We start from the raw sequence: 22226 nt of genomic DNA on the forward strand, positions 1-22226 counted from the left end.
CTATATACTTACCTCCCTAACTAGCGTCACCTGTGTCACTAATACAGCGATCAGAAAAACGATCGCTTAGCGACACTGGTGACGGGGGGTAATCAAGGGGTTAACTTTTATTAGGGGGGGTTAGGGGGGTACCCTGGACCTAAGGGGGGGTACCCTAGACCTAAAGGGGGCTAACCTAACTGCCCTAACACTTGTAACTGACACAAACTGACACCAATTCAGAAAAAAAATGCTATTGGTGTCAGAGTGACAGGGGGTGCAGGGGGGTGATCGGGGGGTGATCGGGGGGTGATGGGGGGTGACAAGTGTGCCTGGCGTGTTCTACTGTTAGTGTAGTGTTGTGCAGACTTACTTGATGTCTTCTCTCCTCGGCGCTGGATCAAAAAGACCGACTCGAGGAGGGATGACATCACTTCCTTTCCCTCTGTTTACCTTACAGAGGGAAAGGAAGCATTCTCATTCGCCGGGAGCGATCGGGAGGGGGTGGCCAACAATGGATGGCCTCCCCCTCACCTCTCATCGCCCGGGAAGAAATGGCGACCGCCTCGGGCACCGGGGGGGGATCGATCGGACCCCCCACCCGCGGAAGGCAAATCACGTATATATACGTGATTTTGCCTGTCCGTGCCACCTTGCCGACGTAAATCGGCGTGAGGCGGTCGTCAAGTGGTTAATTTCCTCTTATGTCAATTCTATTCCACTAATATTTATGATCCCCTCTCATACTATTCTCTATTTCTTTTGTTTTTTGACCCCCTGCTCGGCATTCTCTCGTTTTTCGTTTCTTCCTGGTCTTTTCTCCACAGATCTTCTTGGGGTTCTTCTATGACGTTCCTCTCTCTCTCGATCCCTCTGTGGTTCTAAATTCCTCTCCTCCCCTCTTTTCGTGTTTCTTTCCAGTTTGAGATCTGGGGTCTATCTGGCGTACCTCAGAGAATCCCGTTCTGAGTGATGACGCCTTGGGTACTCCTGGTGTCTTCTCTCTAAAAAAACGATAAGGAGATCTTTCACGTCTATAGCTTTCTTGTTGGTAACGTGGGGATCTCCCTCTCTCCTCATGTCTTCTTAGTTGTTCAAATCTGTTATGAACAGGAACGTTATAATAGTTGTTTTGTGTTGATCTATCTCTTCTTTCAACCTGGTGATATCTATTGTCTCCTCTCCTCTCACGGCAGTTTATTTATCTTTCTGTTCCATGTCCCTATTTAGTTGTTTAGAAAGGGCAATCAATTCAGGAAGTTCCTTGGACAATTCCAAGGTAGCTCTCAGTTCTTCTATAGACCTGTCAAGAAGTCTAATTTTCTTTTGTTTTCTCTTTACTAGTAAATCTAATAGTTCAAGTCCTTTATCATTAAAAAAATGGAACCATTCATCTGCAGATCCTTTATCTGCTAGTCCATCGTTAATAAGTACATCCCATCTTATGCCCCGTACACACGGTCGGACTTTGTTCGGACATTCCGACAACAAAATCCTAGGATTTTTTCCGACGGATGTTGGCTCAAACTTGTCTTGCATACACACGGTCACACAAAGTTGTCGGAAAATCCGATCGTTCTGAACGCGGTGACGTAAAACACGTACGTCGGGACTATAAACGGGGCAGTGGCCAATAGCTTCCATCTCTTTATTTATTCTGAGCATGCGTGGCACTTTATCCGTTGGATTTGTGTACACACGATCGGAATTTCCGACAACGGATTTTGTTGTCGGAAAATTTTATATCCTGCTCTCAAACTTTGTGTGTCGGAAAACCTGATGGAAAATGTCCGATAGAGCCCACACACGGTCGGAATTTCCGACAACACGCTCCGATCGGACATTTTCCATCGGAAAATCCGACCGTGTGTACGGGGCATAAGCCTTCTTGGTACTAGCTTATCCTTTATATATTTTTCATGGGTTGCTATATCCCACCATGCATTGATCTTTTTCTCCATAAGGTGGCCCATTTTCCTGAAACAGTTCTCAATGTCTCCTACATTATTAGTTTCTTGTTTCTCAAAAATATCATCAAGGTCAAAGGTTCTATTTTCCAAAATCCCAAATACTTCCATGGTTTGCAGCACAAGTAAATAAAGATATAATAAACTGAAAAGAAGGGGGAACTAATGCGCAAAACCAAAGTGGACTGAATACAATAAATAAAAGGATGTGAGAAGCTGCTAACATATATAAGTGTTCCCACACAGAAATATTGATAAGGATATAAGAAGTATGTGGCGCTAACTAAAAGTAAAATAAACTAATGCGCAAACCAACAATAACCAACAGGCTAAAAAAGAGCTGCCAGCATAAAACAGTATTCTCACATGAACCAAACCACAAAATAAACCCTTTGAGAAAGTCACGTGTGTTGTGACGCAACGCGTCAGGAAGGAGCCAGGTGCCGCTGCTGCCGGGTACGGCCGAACCCGGTAGCTTTCGATTTCACTGCTGCTATTACTGATTTTTATATGTAAGTTACTATTTGTTTTTTATTTAATAAATCTTAAATACTACACTATGGAGCCATCTCTTCTCTTTTACTACCCATCTACCTACTGAACGGGGCGAGTGCAATTGCTGGCTGGATATCTTATGTCTCCGAGAGCTGTGACTACCACCGGAAACTGCTTTCCCTGTGGAGATTTTTTACCGCTTGTCATCTAACGCTCGACTTGGCCCATTGGGGGCCGCTGGTACAGGTGAGAGGCTGGGGGAAACAGGTGTCGCACCCCGGAGCCCGATTGGAAGCGCACATCCACTTTGGTCACTTCTTGCCACAGCATTTGTCCACTGCACTTTCCTATATGGTCAGAAGATCTGTCTTTGCTGCTACTAGGAGTTACATTGCATGACGTTGGGACTACACTTTTTCACTTATTATTAATTATTTGGACATTTAATACACTTATTTGTGATTCACACTATTTTATGAACTTTTTTTGCACATTTATGTACTTTAGTGAATTGCCCTTCACCCTGTATGAATTTATCCATATTTTAGTGTTGATTAGTATTTAAATATTTTTAATATGTATGATATTTATGCACAATCCAATGTTATTTATTTATCACTTTCATGTGTGAGTCACGGGCTCTTATGAATTTTTGCACACTTCCATGCGTTTTGGTGGAGTCACACTGCACTTTATATGAGTTTTTGGATAATATTTTGCTATCTTTGTACTTTGATTTTATTCTATTCATTGTTTATTTTGATCTTTACACTGTAGGCGTAAGGAGCGCCACATATGTTTTATTTTTATTATGTGGCGCTAACTAGAGTGTAGAAAATAAAAAATAAAACAAATAAATGAACTCATATAACTAATGCGACCATAAACGTGTACCTCGTGACAGTTCTTCAATATAGCATTAAAATATTCAAAATAATTGGAAACAATTATATAATAGTGCAAAAGGTAAATCCAATATTTCATAAAGTGCACAAAGTGAAAAAATAAAGTGCGTAGTCCAACAAGTGCAATAAGGCTCCACCGGAAGCCTTATTGCACTTGTTGGACTACGGCCGCGACCGGAAGTGACGACACCTGGCTCCTCCCTGCTCACGTGACTTCATCAAAGGGTGATGGAGTCAGGTGTCTGGTGTCTATTTATATGGTCCGTTCCATTTTTTAAAGCAGCTGGCTAAGCAATTACTTTATCGTAGTTAAATCTTTAATACAACATTGCATCCAGGTGTGAATAATATATTAAATAAACCTTCTATTAAGGAATCCTAAATTAAAATATGAAAATGATGAATAATAATAATTTGTACAAAAAGGCTACTGTTCGGAAGTTATAGATGAAAGAATAAGAGACGTGGCTGCATTGGATATAGAGAAGCTGATACAGGATACAGTGGAAAATACAGAAAATAGAAATACTCTATCACTTGTTATGGACTATAATATCCAACATAAACAAATCGAAAGAATTGTCAGAAAATATTGAAACATCATTAAAGCAGACTGCCATCTCGGAGTTATTCTCTCTGAGAAGCCCCGATTCACGTATCGGAGAGCTACGACCCGCAGAGAACGGCTAGGGAAAAATGTGCTTGATCCCCCCACCAGGAAAAACTTTTCCTTCTTTGAGGGGAAAGGATATTACCCCTGCAGAAGTTGTTACACTTGTCGTCACACTAAAGAAAGTAAGAAAAAGAAATACAGTTTTACTTCTACTGTAACCACGAAAGAGTACTTGATAGACAACTTCATATTATGTCGCACTGAGGGGGTGATTTATTTGTTAGAATGCCCGTGCAGGATCCAATATATTGGTAGAATGAAAAGGGAGCTCTGGAAAAGACTGAGGGAGCATGTCCAAAATATAAAAAAGGGCTTTGTAAAACATAGTCTGTCAAGACATTACGCAGAATTCCACAATAACGATCCTTTATCTTTATTGGTATGCGGCATTGAAAAATATAAACTCCACTGGAGAGAAGACAATAAGGTGATCAAAATTAGCCAATTAGAGTCCAGATGGATACATGAAATATGTACTTTGACTCCATTAGGACATAACGTTGAATTCGATCTCAACTGTTTTATTTCAAATTATTAGTCTGTTGTTCCTTTTTTCCCTTCCCTTTTGCTGCTATGTCCCTCTTTTTATTATGGATTGTATGCGGACATTATAGGGTTAAAATGATTCTCTTACTTACGTTTATATTCCCTCTTTATTCTTTATACACTGAGGTAATTACTATATATTATCGAATTTTATAATTGCCTATTACCAGACATCCACAAGATGTCAGTATATGTGAGTTATATATTGTGCCTACCCAGTGGCGTATCTAGGGTATGGCAGCCATGGCAAGTGCCATGGGCGCCATGGGGGAGGGGGGCGGCAAAAAGCTAGGTGCTTAAGTACTAGTACAGTACTTAAGTCAGCAGTCAGTCACCACGATCTTGAGCATCAAATATAGTGCCCAATCAATATGGATTAAATAAATATGCTTAGCCATAGATATCATAAATAAAGTGTAATAAAGTGATTTGTGCAAGTAGTACCCGCTTTTGCGCAGATCGCTTTGTTACACTTTATTTATGATATCTATTGCTAAGCATATTTATTTAATCCATATTGAGCACTATATTTGATTGGCTGCTTGCTTCTGCTTGGGCCTGGCACACATGCACAATCGCACATGATGATGACTTAAAGTCATCATGTGCGATTCTGCATGTGCCAAGCAGACAGGGCCGGCGCTACCACTAGGCAAACTTGGCAGCCGTCTAGGGCACCTGGCCGCTGGGGATCCTACTCCCTCTCTACCTCTACCATGTCAGAGGTGCTGTCGCAGCATTTTTGGGTGCTGGTAAGGCTGCATTTATGGGTGCTGATGTTACTGCATTTTTGGGTGCTGGTGAGGCCGCATTTATGGGTGCTAATGTTACTGCATTTATGGGTGCTGATGTTACTGCATTTTTGGGTGCTGGTGAGGCCGCATTTATGGGTGCTAATGTTACTGCATTTTTAGGTGCTGGTGAGGCCGCATTTATGGGTGCTGATGTTACTGCATTTATGGGTGCTGATGTTACTGCATTTTTGGGTGCTGGTAAGGCCGCATTTATGGGTGCTGATGTTAATGCATTTATGGGTGCTGATGTTACTGCAGTTTTGGGTGTTGATGTTACTGCATTTTTGGGTGCTGGTAAGGCCGCATTTATGGCTGCTGATGTTACTGCATTTAAGGGTGTTGGTGAGGTCGCATTTATGGGTGCTGATATTACTGCATTTTTGAGTGCTGGTAAGGCCGCATTTATGGGTGCTAATGTTACTGCATTTTTAGGTGCTGGTGAGGCCGCATTTATGGGTGCTGATGTTACTGCATTTTTAGATGCTGGTGAGGCCGCATTTATGGGTGCTGATGTTACTGCATTTTTGGGTGCTGGTGAGGCCGCATTTATGGGTGCTAATGTTACTGCATTTTTAGGTGCTGGTGAGGCCGCATTTATGGGTGCTGATGTTACTGCATTTTTGGGTGCTGGTAAGGCCGCATTTATGGGTGCTGATGTTACTGCATTTATGGGTGCTGATGTTACTGCAGTTTTGGGTGTTGATGTTTCTGCATTTTTGGGTGCTGGAAAGGCCGCATTTATGGCTGCTGATGTTACTGCATTTAAGGGTGTTGGTGAGGCCGCATTTATGGGTGCTGATATTACTGCATTTTTGAGTGCTGGTAAGGCCGCAAATGTTTTTACAGGGGCGCAGTTTCAGTGCTTGCCATAGGCGCCATTTTCACTAGATACACCTCTGTGCCTACCGCATTGAAGTATTATGAAGGTTATTATATGAATTGTGTTTTAGGAATGATGTAATATATTTCCACCACTAGATGTCACCTGTGCTTTTTTACCTTTTATAGGTCTTATGACCAATCACCACCAGATGGGGCTGTCCTATGGTGATTTTATATAGGTTATTTTAACTTTTTATTATTCATCATTTTCATATTTTAATTTAGGATTCCTTAGTAGAAGGTTTATTTAATATATTATTCACACCTGGATGCAATGTTGTATTAAAGATTTAACTAGGATAGAGTAATTGCTTAGCTAGCTGCTTTGATAATGGAATGGACCATATAAATAGACACCAGACACCTGACTCCATCATCCTTTGATGAAGTCATGTGAGCAGTGACGCGTCAGAGAGGCGGCCGAGACCGGAAGTACTCTGTTGCTAGCTGAAAACAAGATTTTTAACTGTAAGTCACTACCGTGTGTTTTAATAAAATTGTGTTGTAAATACTGCACGATGGAGTCATCCCTTTGTATTGCATGTCCTCACCTCATTTGCCAAGCCTGAAGCCATCTTTCAATGATCCGCCAGTGCCGTGACGATCATTGGAGGTCGATAGATTGCTGTATTGCATCCGTTTCCAGACCGCAGGCTTGATTTGACCCATAGGGGTCTTTACTAGAAGTGAGAGGCTGGGGGAATCGTGTGGCGCACCACGGATTGTGTTGATGCTTGGAGGAATTCGAAATCGATCAAACATCATTTTTGCACATACACTTTTATTTCTTTTGCATGAACTGGTATATGAAGATTAGCTCCTTTTTTATTGGAGCCTTATTGCACTTGCTGGACTACGCACTTTATTTTTTCACTTTATGCATTTTATGAGTTATTGGACCTTTTGCACTATTATATCATTGTTTCCAATTATTTTGAATGTTTTAATGTTATATAACTGTCACGAGGTACACGTTTATGGTATACACATTTATGGTCGCATTAGTTATATGAGTTAGTTTATTTTTTATTTTTCTACACTCTAGTTAGCGCCACATACTCTTCATTTCACGTTGTGATCGCTTGGGGAAGTACAGCAGGAGAAAGCAACAGGCTGACTGGAAGTTCAAGAGGAGAGCGGTTGCCCGTAGCAACGCCTGTGATTCCAAGTCTGCAGACTGGGTGAGAAAGACTGACTATGTGACTGTGCACACGGGAGTGGAAGTGATCCCAAATGGGAGATCCCCTGCTTGTGCTTCAGTGGGGAGGCAAGTGTTAAAATCAAAAATGACATGTGTGATAATGCAAAGCTTGATGTCTGCAATGAAATGCCATCTGCTCACGGTGGTGAGGGTGGGGGACTGCAACATGGTGTGGTTAAAAATGTTTTACCACAATGCAGGCTAAAAGAAAGTGATGTGTTGAATGTTGAGAAGTGTAAAACTGACTAGAGCAGTGTTTCAGATGCTGTTGAGCCTCTTGGTCTGCCTCCTTGGGCGGATGCAGTGCTGAGGAGCATAAACAATGGGATGACTGGGCCAAGAGACTAATAGCAATGCTGGAAGAAAATTCTGTGGCTAAAAGAGTAGTGGACACTATGGCTGCTAGGCCAGGAGAGGCGTCTGCAGAACAGCCTGTAGCCCAAGGTGCATGGGCTGTTGCAGAGACTAATCCTCTCATGACTGATGGTCCAAGCAAGTGTAAACACACAGCAGAAAGTATGTCCACAATGCATAAAGGGAAAAATGTGTATTTTGTGATGCTTAAAGCGGAAGTCCCGCAAATTTTTTTTTTTTAAGTCAGCAGCTACAAATACTGCAGCTGCTGACATTTAAATAAGGATACTTACCTGTCCAGGGCGCCCGCGATGTCGGTACCCGAGGCCGACCCGTCCCTCGGTCCTTGGATGCTGCCGCCGCCATCTTCGTTAAGGGAATCAGGAAATGAAGCCTTGCGGCTTCACTTCCCAGTTCCCTACTGTGCATGCGCGAGTTGCACTGCGCAATCCGAATGGTCCATGCTGTCTCTGGGACCCGTGTGTGTCCCAGCAGACAGCGCGGGGGGACGGGAAGTGGTGTAGACTCCCGTGGGAGTCTATGCCCGGAAGTGGGTGCAAATACCTGTCTTAGACAGGTATCTGCACCCCCCTCCCCCTGAAAGGTGCCAAATGTGACACCAGAGGGGGGGTTCCCAAAAAAGCGGAGGTTCAATTTTTGTGTGAACCTCCACTTTAAGGAAATGTTAAAATCGTGGATTGTACAGCCAGTGTATATCCTGCTGTCGTCTCCTGTGTTTGGAGAACTGGTACCACGGGGTACGGCTGATTGGAGCTGGATATAGGCTGTACTGTGTAGAAATTGCAAATGGTGGAATCGTTTAATGCAATGTTTTGTATTAATGTGGAAAGTTGTCTCACAGTGTGCTGGATTGCTTCATACAAAGATTGTGTATGAGAGGCACTCTGGAGCCCTGTTAGACAAGGCAGAGGTTTTGGAAATACCAGCAGTAGCAGAGATGGTAAAAACTGGTGTGGAAAAAAAGTGTTGTCCAAGAACAGTCGCTGATGGAGTGTTGGATAACAGGGGGCGATGTGAAACTGTGGGAAGGTCCAATAGAGAGTAACTGCTTCCCTGTGTGTGGTCCCTCCTCAGACACTGTCCTAGCAAGTGATAGGACCAGAGTTCCTGGTGGTTTTGAACTGGGTAATTTTAAGAAAGAGGTTGCCAGGGGTAACCACACAGGTATCAGCGAACCTGAAACCCAAAAAGTGCTGGGTAAAGTTGAGACAATTGTCAAAGTAGGACCCCTACAGTCTTGGGAGAGTAGATCTGGGGGAGGCGAGAAGAAATGTAAGCTCCCAAAAATTAGGAAGAAGTGTGCATGGAAGCACACCCGGAAAAAGAGGTGGGTGGAGTGCCCCTTAAGGAAGAAGTTGTTGTATTTCTCCCTCCGGTGCGAAACGGGGGGGGGAGCATATGTGGAGATGCGACCCCGTGTCATAGGTGCATATGAGCTGTGTATCCCTGATTTTGGTAGGCTTGCTAATTGCACACCTGTGAGCTGGTTTCATAACCATCTCAAGAAAATAGGTCAGTGCTCGTCCTTAGAGACAGCTCCGCCCGGCCGACAGGAGTTCTGGCCTAGGAGTCAGGAGAGAGCCAGTGCAGCACGAAGCTGCAAGTACAGAGGTGCTGAACGTCAGGTCTGGGGAAGACAGGCCAAGGCCTAAGGTGTATGGCCTGAGCAGGAGGCTGTGTTTTTGCCAGGAAGGCTGAATGCTGGTTGTTCTGAAGAAGGACTGTAATGCTGAATACCCCTGCGAGGGAATCTGATGTTTGTTTTTGAAATTTGCTTCTTTTGAATAAAAATGGGCTGCCATGCCCTTGAAAATGCAGTCGGACTGATACGATTTCTTCAACTTGGATGCACCACAAGAGCTTAATCACCCTGGATCGTCACAATACACACAGGCCAATTATCATTTTTTTATTTCTGAAAAATAGTTTTATGTATATATTTTTCTAATTTCACTTCATCAACACCATTGTGTTCTGATCCATCACATATAATTCAGATTAAAAAAACAAAATAGGTAAAAAGCCAAGGGGGGTGAATACTTTTTGCAAGTCACTGGATATACTGTATTTTGCTATCAATGTTATTCCCTGTGGCAGAGAAAGTGTGATACTACAACAGTAATCAATTATATACAAATTGTGCCTAAAAAATAATATAAAAACAAATGTTCTTTGTAAAGGGAGTGGAACCCAGGACCTCACAGATGCTGGCAGCAGCTCGGATAAGACATGTGATTATTCTTAAACTATGGAATATTCCTGGTGTAATTTGGGCAATACAGTCATTGTGTAGGGCATTATAATAGGAATGTATCCATGAAAAGCTTAGAGATACTTTTTTGGGAGCAGCATAGCACTTTGCCAAATGCAGGACTTTAAGGAAACTTGTCAAAGACCGAGTGCTCTAACTATCATGGAGTATCAGGACATAAAGTAAGAATCAGTGAAGCAATAAAACAGCAGCCAAAATTAGTATTGTTAGTATTGTAGAAAAATGAAAAAGTATAACAAGTTTAAAAGTAGAATGCCAGCCAAAACTTTTTTGTAGCTTATCAATGTCAATCGCAGGGATTGGGGCGGCCAAAGCTGCTATTTTGCTTAGGGATCCATTCTGCCTTAATCTTTTCCTGCTTTGATAATGTTGCCAATGCCCACCTGTCCTGATGACAATCACTCCCACCATTTGTCCTGGTGTCACAGGGACGGGAAGAGAAAATAACCTTTCCCAATGAGGTCACAGACAAAAATAAAAACTCAACAGAAACTTTGACTCTTCCCCACTCTGGAAAAAAAAATGGCGTCAGGCTTTAACATTTTATAAACTTTAGAAAAGCAGTTTTAACCAGTAGAAGAAATGTTCCAAAATTAAATTGTCATCACTGCAGGCTGAAATTGTAGTTTTAGTGTTCATTAGGTTTGTTCATCTTTCTTGCTTGTAGAGGAAAGAAAGGGCAAGGGCCATCATGTTGAATTAGGGACTGCACAGTCCGCGCCCTGGAAAATATGTACAAGAATTATAAATGGCTTTATGACAAAACAATATTCATTTAAATGAAAAAAATATTATTTTAATGACTCCATGTCCTTTCGTTGTGGTATGGATACATTTAGTATAAAATAACGTGTTTGGAGTTATGGGAGGGGAACATTTCTTAGACAAGTCTGCTAAAGCATAATGTAACCAGCTAAACAGCACTTAGGTAGATGATGATGACCGTAGACCAATCTATCCGGTTGCAGTTGGATTTTAAACATTTTTTGGGGGGTGTTTTTCTACTCTTACCACCACTTCTCCTTTTAATAAACAGGCATGCTAGAAAGGTCTGAGTGCACGTGTTTATGGGTCTTAAACCATAAATTGCTTTTGGTGGTCAAGATAAAGCCAACCAGAGTCAATGACAGTTGGTTACAGATGAGTGAATATTGGAGAATACCATCATTTCTTCCGTCAGGCATATCAGTTGAAAAGCAGTCCAAAGGCCCAGTGGAGTAGAGGGGCAGACAGCTCGGGCTCTCTGTTTTTTTCTTATGGGAAATATTTGAACATATGCGCCAGTGACCGTAAAGAAATTCACTTTTCCTTCACTCCTGCCCCACCCCTTCCATTGCAAAATACTCATTCCCTCTGGGTATGGGGGAGCATAATGTAGTTGTTCACACCAGCAGCCAATCACTAGGCCTAAACACATGATGAAGGAGATTACATCATCACTCCCTGTGAGCTAGGTAAAGCTACTGTAGGCATACACTGTTCCTTTTGCAAGCTGAACAAAACAAATTGAACAGGTTCCCCCATCCACACTTTGCAGCACTGATGGATAAATCTCTTACTGCAGGTGTTGGATATTGACCAAATTGGATGCAGCTGCTCTTTGGTCAACAATTTTCCCTACACGCTCTTATGATTTTTTACATACAAGGCTGTTTGCCGGGAGTGTTGGATGTTGAGGTTACTGAATGCTGTTTGGCAGTATATGGCAAAGTCTGATTAGGTCCCCTATCCTTAATTTCCCCTAGGCCATCTTTCAAATCTAGGCTTTCCATGATCACAAATGTCCTTTTTATTTAGAGTACATCCTACCATTTCTACTAACCTGTTTTCTGCGCAGAGCACACATTCACTGCTGTAGGTGTAGCCGTCTGTCCCACAGATTGGCTTATCCTCATACACACATGGATCGGCGTACCTAGAACACAAAGGCTGAACCGGTGTTAACTACGTCTTTAGCAGGTTAGCTGCAAACAGTTGAAAATTAAAATCAATGTATAGTCATCTAGGTCAGCTTGATAAATCATCAATATTTCATCTTTTAAAAGCTCTTGTTTTTAGTTTGTAATTATATTGGGTATGGGCCAGTCATGTTTTCTCATTGCATATTCAGGTTTTGCTTCCAAGTTTGCAGTGCTACTTAAAGACTGCGAATCAGCTGAATCACTGAAAAAATGCACTTGCTGCGTGGCTGATATTTTTTATTAATAGTTGTGAATGGGTTGCCTTAATGCAACATATGTTAACGTGCATGTTGTAACATACTGCAGAAGTTTCAGCATAGTGGCAAAGTGGTTGGCACTTCTGTCTAGCAGCAATAGTCATTGGTTTGAATCCCAATCATGACACTACCTGCACAGAGTTTGCATCTTCTCCCTGTGCCTGCATGGGTTTCCTCCTCCATTCGAAAGACATGATGGTAGGTTAATTGGCCCTAGTATGTGTATATATGAATGTGAGTTATGTACCTTAGATTGTGAGCTCCTTGAGGGCAGGGACTGATGTGAATGAATACATACATGTAAAGCGCTGTGTAAGTTTATGGCAATTGATAAGTACCTGTAATAATAAAAATCATAAAGTGTGATAAAAGCCTTAACATGTATCTCCAGCTTGTCATGCAGCTGCTTTGAGATAAAGAAGAGGAGCCAGTACAGGCTAATTTAACTAAGTTCTCAAACCTAAATAAAAATACTGCTTTAATTTTTTTCTAAAACAAGTGGAAATGCTCATGATCACTACCTAGAAAGGCGGATGGTCCACCTTGGATGCAGCCACGTTGAGTGTCTCGGTTACCACATCCCACTCTCAGATGGACATTGCTACATTGTCCACAGCTCTGCAAGGCCACCCTTGGAAGCCCTGTCAGAGCCTAGATACAGAGGAAGGACAAAGCTGAAGAAAGTTCCCCAAACCTCCCCCTCAGTTCTGATGTTTCACATGACACCACCAAGGGGGAAGCTTAGCAGAACTTCCCTCACTCTGCCGGGAGCCAGTGTATTGAAGGTCTGGTAATTGTTTTAGTGGAAAAAGTGAAACTGATGGGGAAAGGGTACGAGATTTGTTGTTGGGGGTTTGTTGGGGGAGGCTTCTTGGTGGAGGGGGGTTGGCTAGTGGGGCTTTTGCTAGGGGAGGTGAGATTTTTCCTGGTAGTGTATTTTGCTGGGGAGGGAGAGTTTTGCTGGTGAGAGGTTTTGCAAGAGAAGGATGATTTTAGCTAGTGAGAGGTTTTGGTGCAGGGTGGTTTGCTGGTTGGCATTGTTTTATGCAGACATTTTTGTGTCCATTTGTTGTCCACATACTGTCACAAATGCCAGTTTGTTGTCTACATATTATCAAAATTGCCTGTTTATTGTGGCCCTATTTCCCATTTTCTGCTCACATACTGCATGTTTGTGCATTTGTTACCTGCATATTGTCCCAGTTGGATGTTTTCTTATGTGTACTGTATATTTGCTGCCTATTGGCTGCCTGCATATTGTAGCAGTTACCTGATTGCTGCCTGTGTATTGTATTTTTTGCCCACTTATTGTGAAGTCACCCCAGATTAGAGGCTCATATTTCTATAATGTGGTTATCTGTAGACCTATCACTATCAAAGCACGTCATTTTATTATTATGTTTCGCCATGGGGAGCTATGCGCAATCTTTTAAAAGCTTCAGTTTTATTTCAATTAGCATGCAGATATTTTCCCCCCTTTTTGTCATGGCACACTATATGCTGAGCTATTAAAGTCCTCCATTTTATTTTACCATTTTTTTTATTTAGATAAAGATAATCTTTTTCCATTTTTTGGCCCATTAATATTATTTATTTAATTTATGTGATCACTACTAAGTATAGCCATGGCCTCAGGTAATCTTTAATTGCTCACTGAGGGCTATATCAGGTATTAAATTGGGAATGAAACTGGTCTGTCACTGAACACATTCATGTCTTTCTAATAGTAACATGTTTCTGTCCTTTATCTTACCACTTGTGGTTTCTTCAAACTCGGTGCAGTAAATGCCAGACCTGCAGGAAGAAAATATGCAATCTGGTATATTAATGTATTCTTTCAGGTACATAAAAACTAATTTTTTTACCTTGTTGTAGGCATTAAAAACTATACTACTAGTACAGTAGTGGAGGGCTGAAATCTGTCTTTATAATAGTCTGCATCTGGGGAGATTTCTTGCTATGTCACCAACATAGAACCCGGGAAAAAATTGGAACAGTGGGTTGCAGATTGATGTGGCTGAAAGCTGGTGGAGAGCTTCAGAATTACTTCAAAATTGCTGGTAAAATTACCAAGATTCTGGCCAGCATAAAGCGAACACCCAAAAATTAGATGGAGATCAGAATGATCTATCCATAAACATGTGTAATCATTCCAAGCAAATGTACAGAACTATGCTCTAAGATAGGAGCCAACAACCTAAGTCACATGTGTTGTGCACACCCAAAGCCATTTTCAGTTGCACCTATCTACAAAAGTATTTGATATTTCGCATTAAATTTATTTTGTAATATTTTCTTGAAAAAAATAAATAAAAATGTATCATAAAAAAGTAACTCTAGTAATTTCTTTAAAAATATTATCTAATTCATAGTGTAGGAAGCTTACACGGCAAATTCTTATGTTTGAAAAAGATAGCCTAGCCTTTGCATTAATCTCATTCATTTTAAGATACAGTGGGGACAGAAAGTATTCAGACCCCCTTAAATTTTTCACTCTTTGTTATATTGCAGCCATTTGCTAAAATCATTTAAGTTCATTTTTTTCCTCATTAATGTACACACAACACCCCATATTGATAGAAAAATAGAAGTGTTGACATTTTTGCAGATTTATTAAAAAAGAAAAACTGAAATATCACATGGTCCTAAGTATTCAGACCCTTTGCTGTGACTCATATTTAACTCAGGTGCTGTCCATTTCTTCTGATCATCCTTGAGATGTTCTAAACCTTCATTTGAGTCCAGCTGTGTTTAAATATACTGATTGGACTTGATTAGGAAGGTTACAAAAAAATTTCTGCTGCACTTAAGGTTCCTAAGAGCACAGTGGCCTCCATAATCCAAAAGTGGAAGACGTTTGGGACGACCAGAATCCTTCCTAGAGCTGGCCGTCTGGCCAAACTGAGCTATCAGGGGAGAAGAGCCTTGGTGAGAGATGTAAAGAAGAACCCAAAGACCACTGTGGCTGAGCTCCAGGGATGCAGTCGGAAAATGGGAGAAAGTTGTAGAAAGTCAACCATCACTGCAGCCCTCCACCAGTCGGGGCTTTATGGCAGAGTGGCCCGACGGAAGCCTCTCCTCAGTGCAAGACACATGAAAGCCCACATGGAGCTTGCTAAAAAATACCTGAAGGACTCCAAGATGGTAAGAAATAAGATTCTCTGGTCTGATGAGACCAAGATAGAACTTTTTGGCCTTAATTCTAAGCGGTATGTGTGGAGAAAACCAGGCACTGCTCATCACCTGTCAAATACAGTCCCAACAGTGAAGCATGGTGGTGGCAGTATCATGCTGTGGGGGTGTTTTTTAGTTGCAGGGACAGGACGACTGGTTGCAATCGAGGGAAAGATGAATGCGGCCAAGTACAGGGATATCCTGGACGAAAACCTTCTACAGAGTGCTCAGGACCTCAGACTGGGCCGAAGGTTTACCTTCCAAAAAGACAATGACCCTAAGCACACAACTAAAATAATGAAGGAGTGGCTTCACAACAACTCTGTGACTGTTCTTGAATGGCCCAGCCAGAGCCCTGACTTAAAACCAATTGAGCATCTCTGGAGAGACCTAAAAATAGCTGTCCGCCAACATTTACCATCCAACCTGACAGAACTGGAGAGGATCTGCAAGGAGGAATGGCAGAGGATCCCCAAATCCAGGTGTGATTCTTTCCCAAAAAGACTAATGGCTGTATTAGATCAAAAGGTGCTTCTACTAAATACTGAGCAAAGGGTCTGAATACTTAGGACCATGTGATATTTCAGTTTTTCTTTTTTAATAAATCTGCAAAAATGTCAACAATTCTGTGTTTTTCTGTCAATATGGGGTGCTGTGTGTACATTAATGAGGAAAAAAATGAACTTAAATGATTTTAGCAAATGGCTGCAATATAACAAAGAGTGAAAAATTTAAGGGGGTCTGAATACTTTCCGTCCCCACTGTATATACAGTACACATTGTGTATGTGTATATATATATATATATATATACAGAGAGAGAGAGAGAGAGAGAGAGAGAATCTTCTAGATCCATATGTTGTATATGAAAGTGATTGATTCTCCACAAACCAATATTTGGTGAAAGTCACATTCAGCCCTGGTTCACATTGGTACGATTTGACATGCGATTTGACATGTCAAAACGCATGTCAAATCGGCGGCAAAAGCCGGCAATGGCACAGTCCTAATCAGTGTGACGCTGCATTTGTGGCGCCGCACCAATTTAAAAAGTCGTTTCTGTACTACTTTTTGCGATTTCGGGCTGCGATTTACATTGACATCTGTGTCTCTGAAATCGGGACTGACATGCCAGAGTGAAATCGTGCGAGTTCATCTAAACTCGCACGGATTCATTCCTGCAGCTCAGTGTGAACCCTGGGCTCACTGCTTTACTAAAGGCAACTTAGTAAGTATTGAGAAACTACAACTAAATAAAAAATGGCAAGAAGGTGACAGTAATATCAAAATGCATGCTGAAAACCTTGCCCAGTCTGGTTTTAGAAAGAGCCTTTTAAAGTAGACCTTTTTTATTCTTTTTGGTTACAGTTGGAGAGGATTATTACCACTGTAATCTGTGTCCCATTGGTGAGATTTCTCTTCACTTCCTGTCTGATAGCCACAACAGAAAGTCAGAGGAAATCTCCAAAGTGAAGGAAATCTCTGGTTGTCACAAGGTCACCAGAAACAAAATTCCCCAATGGATTTTTTTCCTTCCACCTAGAGAAGGTGAATCTTCCTGTTAATAAAAACCTGATAGGTTGGAGAGAGATTAGAAAACAACAACAACAAAAAATGCCTTCAGTTATACCTAAATGTGTAAAAGGTTGCTGGCTGTTACTGCAGGCAGACACCCCTGGTCTCTGCAGTGCAACAGTGGTCATCTAGAAAGATCCACCACATGCAGGTGCAATGGTGTGCGCACGTTGCTTTTTGGGCAGCCTATTCATTTCAATGGGCTGCCCAATGTACGAAAACTACACCAAAGAATTGCAAGCACCTTTTTCTTTTCTTTTTTTCCTGCCGCACCAAAACACATGACACTTACAAGTATGTGCCCAGTTTTATGTTGGGTGCATCAGCAGAGGTCCATTGGCATAAAGCTCAATTTACTGTTCTGTTAATGATTTATATTTAACTGTTATTTAGTGCAATGACAGTCAATGAAAGATGAAAATAGCCACGCTGATAAAATTAAAAAAGGTTCTAGCGTATAACAGAAATGCTATTGTTTCATGAAATGAACCTGATCAGATAATTATGAGTCAGTATAACTCATATTCCCAAATTTCTTGCAAAAAAGTAGTCCAAAGAAGGGAAAACAGCCAAGCACAACTCTTCTCCCGTCACAATCATGTGACTATGGAACATATCTTACCTGTTCTGAAACCGGCACAATTTTGCTAATATATATATATATATATATATATATATATATATATATATATATATCTCAAAATTTAAAGTCCTGAGCTACTTGCCAGATCTTAAGGGTTACTCGCCACCAGTTGCCCCACCCATCCCCTACCCTGCCCCTAATTCTGCCCCTAAACATGCCCTCATAAATTATCTCATGAAAAGACACTTAAATATTTTATGCAGAATTAGGTTACAAAAATAAATATTAACAGCAACTTTATCAGTGCCTATCAGTGCAGCCTCACCTGTGTCCATCAATGCAGCATGACCAGTGACCATCAATGCAGCCCCACCTGTGCCCTGTTCTCCCAGCGATCTCCCCCGAGGACAAGAGAGTGGAGGAAGAGGAGAGCCGGCCGGATCATAGAGCAGGGATTGCCCGCTGTAACAGCTTACATTTGAATTGCCGTCCGCTCGCGGTCACAAAGTCCCGCCTCCTGACCCGGCCCCTGTGACAGACAGAACACGTCCTTGCATTGGACCAGCGTTCTGTTTGTCACAGGCGCCGTGTCAGGAGGCGGGACTGTGTGTGACCGCGAGCAGACGGCAATTCAAATTTAAGCTGTTACAGCGGGCAATCCCCACTCTGTGATCCGGCCGGCTCTCCTCTTCCTCCACTCTCTCCTCCTCCGGGGGCAATCAGTGGGAGAACAGCTCCCATTCAAACCCCCCACCCCCGCTCTGAGGCCACCTATACTCGCTAGCAATAATTTTGCACTCGCAAAATGCGAGTGGAAAATTGGAGGGCTATATATATACAAAAGGTCATATGACTTTGATTCAAAGTGACCTTGCTAGTGTGCATGTGTATACGTCTGTTGAACAGATTTGTGATATGTGATAGAAAGCTCCTGTACGGCAATCGATGGCATAAATGACACTTTGGGGTTGATTTACTAAAACTGGACAGTGCAAAATCTGGTGCAGCTGTGCATAGAAACCAATCAGCTTCCAGTTTTTTTTTTTTTGTCAAAGCTTAATTGAATAAACTGAAGTTAGAAGCAGATTCCGTGTGCACGAGTTTTAGTAAATCTGTCTCTTTCTGTCTCAATGACAATCAACACAAAGACAAATGGAGGGTTAAACTCCCTAACAGGTACACAGACAGCAATCAAAACTCGCCTTCCTTTGTGTAAAGCTAAAAAAAAAAGCCTTTACATACACTTTAAATGGAGATTCTATCTTCCTGTGTAAATCTATTGATTTCCTATTCTTTTTACAAAATATTAAATATTGATGACTCTCAGGTGGTTTGCTAGTATACAGAAGCTCTTACCTGAGACCAGACAGACCACCAACACTTGGAGCGTGAAGGAATTCATGTCGATCAGTAGAGATGAGTGCAGCTAAGATGAAGCACCTTCCTGTATTTGTCCCATATTTGTACAGTTCTCCCTCTTTATCTAAACAGGAAAGATTTACTGCAACAATTATCTTGCATTTCCTTGATGATATCATGCTCAACACATCCATCATTACGTAGCCAATTTAAAGGTTATCTGTAAGTTAATGTGCAAACACTATGAAGAATTGCAGTATATATATTGTCTTTAGTTAGTTTTATATTTAAATACATTATCACTCTTTTTCTATGTTTGATTTACTGATGAGTTGTAAAAATGTTTCTGTAGCATGGGCAATCACTGGGATTTTACCTAAATGAACCAGTGATCTCAAAAACCTAATTGTATGGAAAGTGAACATAAAAGTAATGGTCTTTTGACCAAAGTTCAGTAGGAGCTGCAGAGAATTCTCTATCACAAATTCAAGAAGCGGAGTTTTAGTAAACCCTCCACTTAGATAACTATATCCTCCCTGCTCGGTAACAAAGGGGTCCACTGTGCAGAAATCATTTAGCTTCCCAAGTGTGAAACATACCCATTTCCTCGTAACCACCACAAAAAATATATTCTTGTTGTAAATGAATAAAATATCATTTTAATTTACAATAGTGAATTATAAAATAAGATAGATGGGTAAGTAGATAGATAGAATGTTAAATAAATACTGATTATTTCTTATTAGTCTAATTATGATGAATATCTTGTTTTTTGTTGCCTATCTCAAGCTAAAACTATATTTTGTAGTATTGAATAGAGTACAGAATAGTTAAAATATGACGGCTGTTTCTTTTTGCTGTCAGCATTACATTTAGACGTTTTCTCTTCATTTTCTATCCCAGAGACACAATGGCAAGAAAGAGAAATCTTTCCAAAGTGAGGAGATACAACTGTCTTCAACAGAAGAAGGGTGCTTGGGTATGTCCAAAAAGGACATAGGAACTGCACACCGTATAAAAGCCTCAGAACAGTTTATTAAATTCTTCAACACACAGACTGATCTATCCGATATACAGACCCCCTTCTACCCAGTAATGCTTGTACTTGGTTAGGAGCTTACACATAGGGTTCTACCCCATGAGCTAACCGTGTAAAACGCCTTGAGGGTCTATATATTGGATGGATCAGTCTGTGTGATGGAGGATTTAAAGTGGCTGTAAACCTCAGACATGAAATATCAACAAAGCACATCTCTCTATAGTGTGTACTTGCCTCAAGAGCACAAAGTGTTATTTCTGTCTGCCCTTTCATTCCTCTGCTATCAGAATGAATCGCTTCTGACAAGTTTTTCTGACACCAAGAGAAAAAAGGTGACAGGGGAGGGATCTCCAGCTGATTGACAGCGTCAGCTCTGTTCCTGTGTGCAAGGGGGTGTGTTCCTTCCCTCCTACAGTGCAAAAAGTATTCATAATTGTGAAGTGGAAGAAAAATGATGAATGGTTTTCCCAAATTTTTACAAATAAATATCTGAAAAGTGTGGCGTGCATTTGTATTCAGCCCCCTTAAAGCCCCGTACACACGATCCGAAAATCGTACGTAAAATGCCGCATTCGAAACGATCGTACGATAATCGGATCGTTAGTACAGAGCTTTCGAGAGCCGATCAGGACAGTTCATCCGATATTATTCTATCGGACATGCACGGAAATTTTTTCCGTACGATGCCAGATCGTACGATTTTCGTTTAATCGGTACAGCTATCGTTCGAAAATGCAATACAAATGCATTGCAACACATGACATCGCTTCCGAATTTTTATTCTGTCGTACGGGAATTTTCGGGACTTTAGTAAACTCATCAGATTCGATGTGAGATTAGCATGCAAACAAAAACGGACGATCATTCGTCCGATATTCGGATCGTGTGTATGGGGCTTTACTCTGATACCCCTAACTAAAATCTAGTGGAACCAATTGCCTTCAGAAGTCACCTAGTTAGTAGAGTTCACCTGTGTGTAATTTAATCTCAGTATAAATACAGCTGTTCTGTGAAGCCCTCAGAGGTTTGTTAGAGAACCTTAGTGAACAAACAGCATCATGAAGGCCAAGGAACACACCAGACAAGTCAGGGATAAAGTTGAGGAGAAGTTTAAAGCAGGGTTAGGTTATAAAAAAATATCCCAAGCTTTTAACATCTCACAGAGCACTGTTCAATCCATAATCCGATAATGGAAAGAGTATGGCACAACTGCAAACCTACCAAGACATGGCCATCCACCTAAACTGGCAAGGAGAGCATTAATCAGAGAAGCAGCCAAGAGGCCCATAGTAACTCTGGAGGAGTTGCAGACAGGCCCGGACTGGGACAAAAAATAGGCCCGGGCATTCTAAGCTGAGCAGCCCATTTTTTTAAAGACCAAATTATAAATTATGGCAACCGGCTTCTCGATGTATTTTAGTTATACAGTGGGGACGGAAAGTATTCAGAACCCCCTTAAATTTTTCAGTCTTTGTTATATTGCAGCCATTTGCTAAAATCATTTAAGTTCATTTTTTTCCTTATTAATGTACACACAGCACCCCATATTGACAGAAAAACACAGAATTGTTGACATTTTTGCAGATTTATTAAAAAAGAAAAACTAAAATATCACATGGTCCTAAGTATTCAGACCCTTTGCTGTGACACTCATATATTTAACTCAGGTGCTGTCCATTTCTTCTGATCATCCTTGAGATGGTTCTACACCTTCATTTGAGTCCAGCTGTGTTTGATTATACTGATTGGACTTAATTAGGAAAGCCACACAACTGTCTATATAAGACCTTACAGCTCACAGTGCATTTCAGAGCAAATGAGAATCATGGGGTCAAAGGAACTGCCTGAGAAGCTCAGAGACAGAATTGTGGCAAGGCACAGATCTGGCCAAGGTTACAAAAAAAATCTGCTGCACTTAAGGTTCCTAAGAGCACAGTGGCCTCCATAATCCTTAAATGGAAGACGTTTGGGACGACCAGAACCCTTCCTAGAGCTGGCCGTCCGGCCAAACTGAGCTATCGGGGAAGAAGAGCCTTGGTGAGAGAGGTAAAGAAGAACCCAAAGATCACTGTGGCTGAGCTCCAGAGATGCAGTCGGGAGATGGGAGAAAGTTGTAGAAAGTCAACCATCACTGCAGCCCTCCACCAGTCGGGGCTTTATGGCAGAGTGGCCCGACGGAAGCCTCTCCTC

General features: G+C 41.5%; 1 protein-coding gene across 1 annotated transcript; it reads right to left on the reverse strand.

The window, feature by feature from the left end:
- Positions 1–9711: 9711 nt before the first annotated feature.
- On the reverse strand, positions 9712–19122 carry LOC141112956 (serine protease inhibitor Kazal-type 1-like). The gene is made up of 4 exons (XM_073606050.1): positions 18995–19122; positions 14061–14101; positions 11912–12018; positions 9712–10811 (listed from the first exon to the last, which is right to left on the reverse strand). Exons 1-4 carry the CDS (start codon positions 19038–19040, stop codon positions 10718–10720), a joined length of 288 nt encoding a protein of 95 aa, XP_073462151.1. The 5' UTR covers positions 19041–19122; the 3' UTR covers positions 9712–10717.
- Between the last annotated feature and the right edge of the window lie 3104 nt (positions 19123–22226).

The sequence above is a fragment of the Aquarana catesbeiana genome, linkage group LG11, assembly GCF_042186555.1.
Source record: "Aquarana catesbeiana isolate 2022-GZ linkage group LG11, ASM4218655v1, whole genome shotgun sequence".
Taxonomy (NCBI): Eukaryota; Metazoa; Chordata; class Amphibia; order Anura; family Ranidae; genus Aquarana; species Aquarana catesbeiana.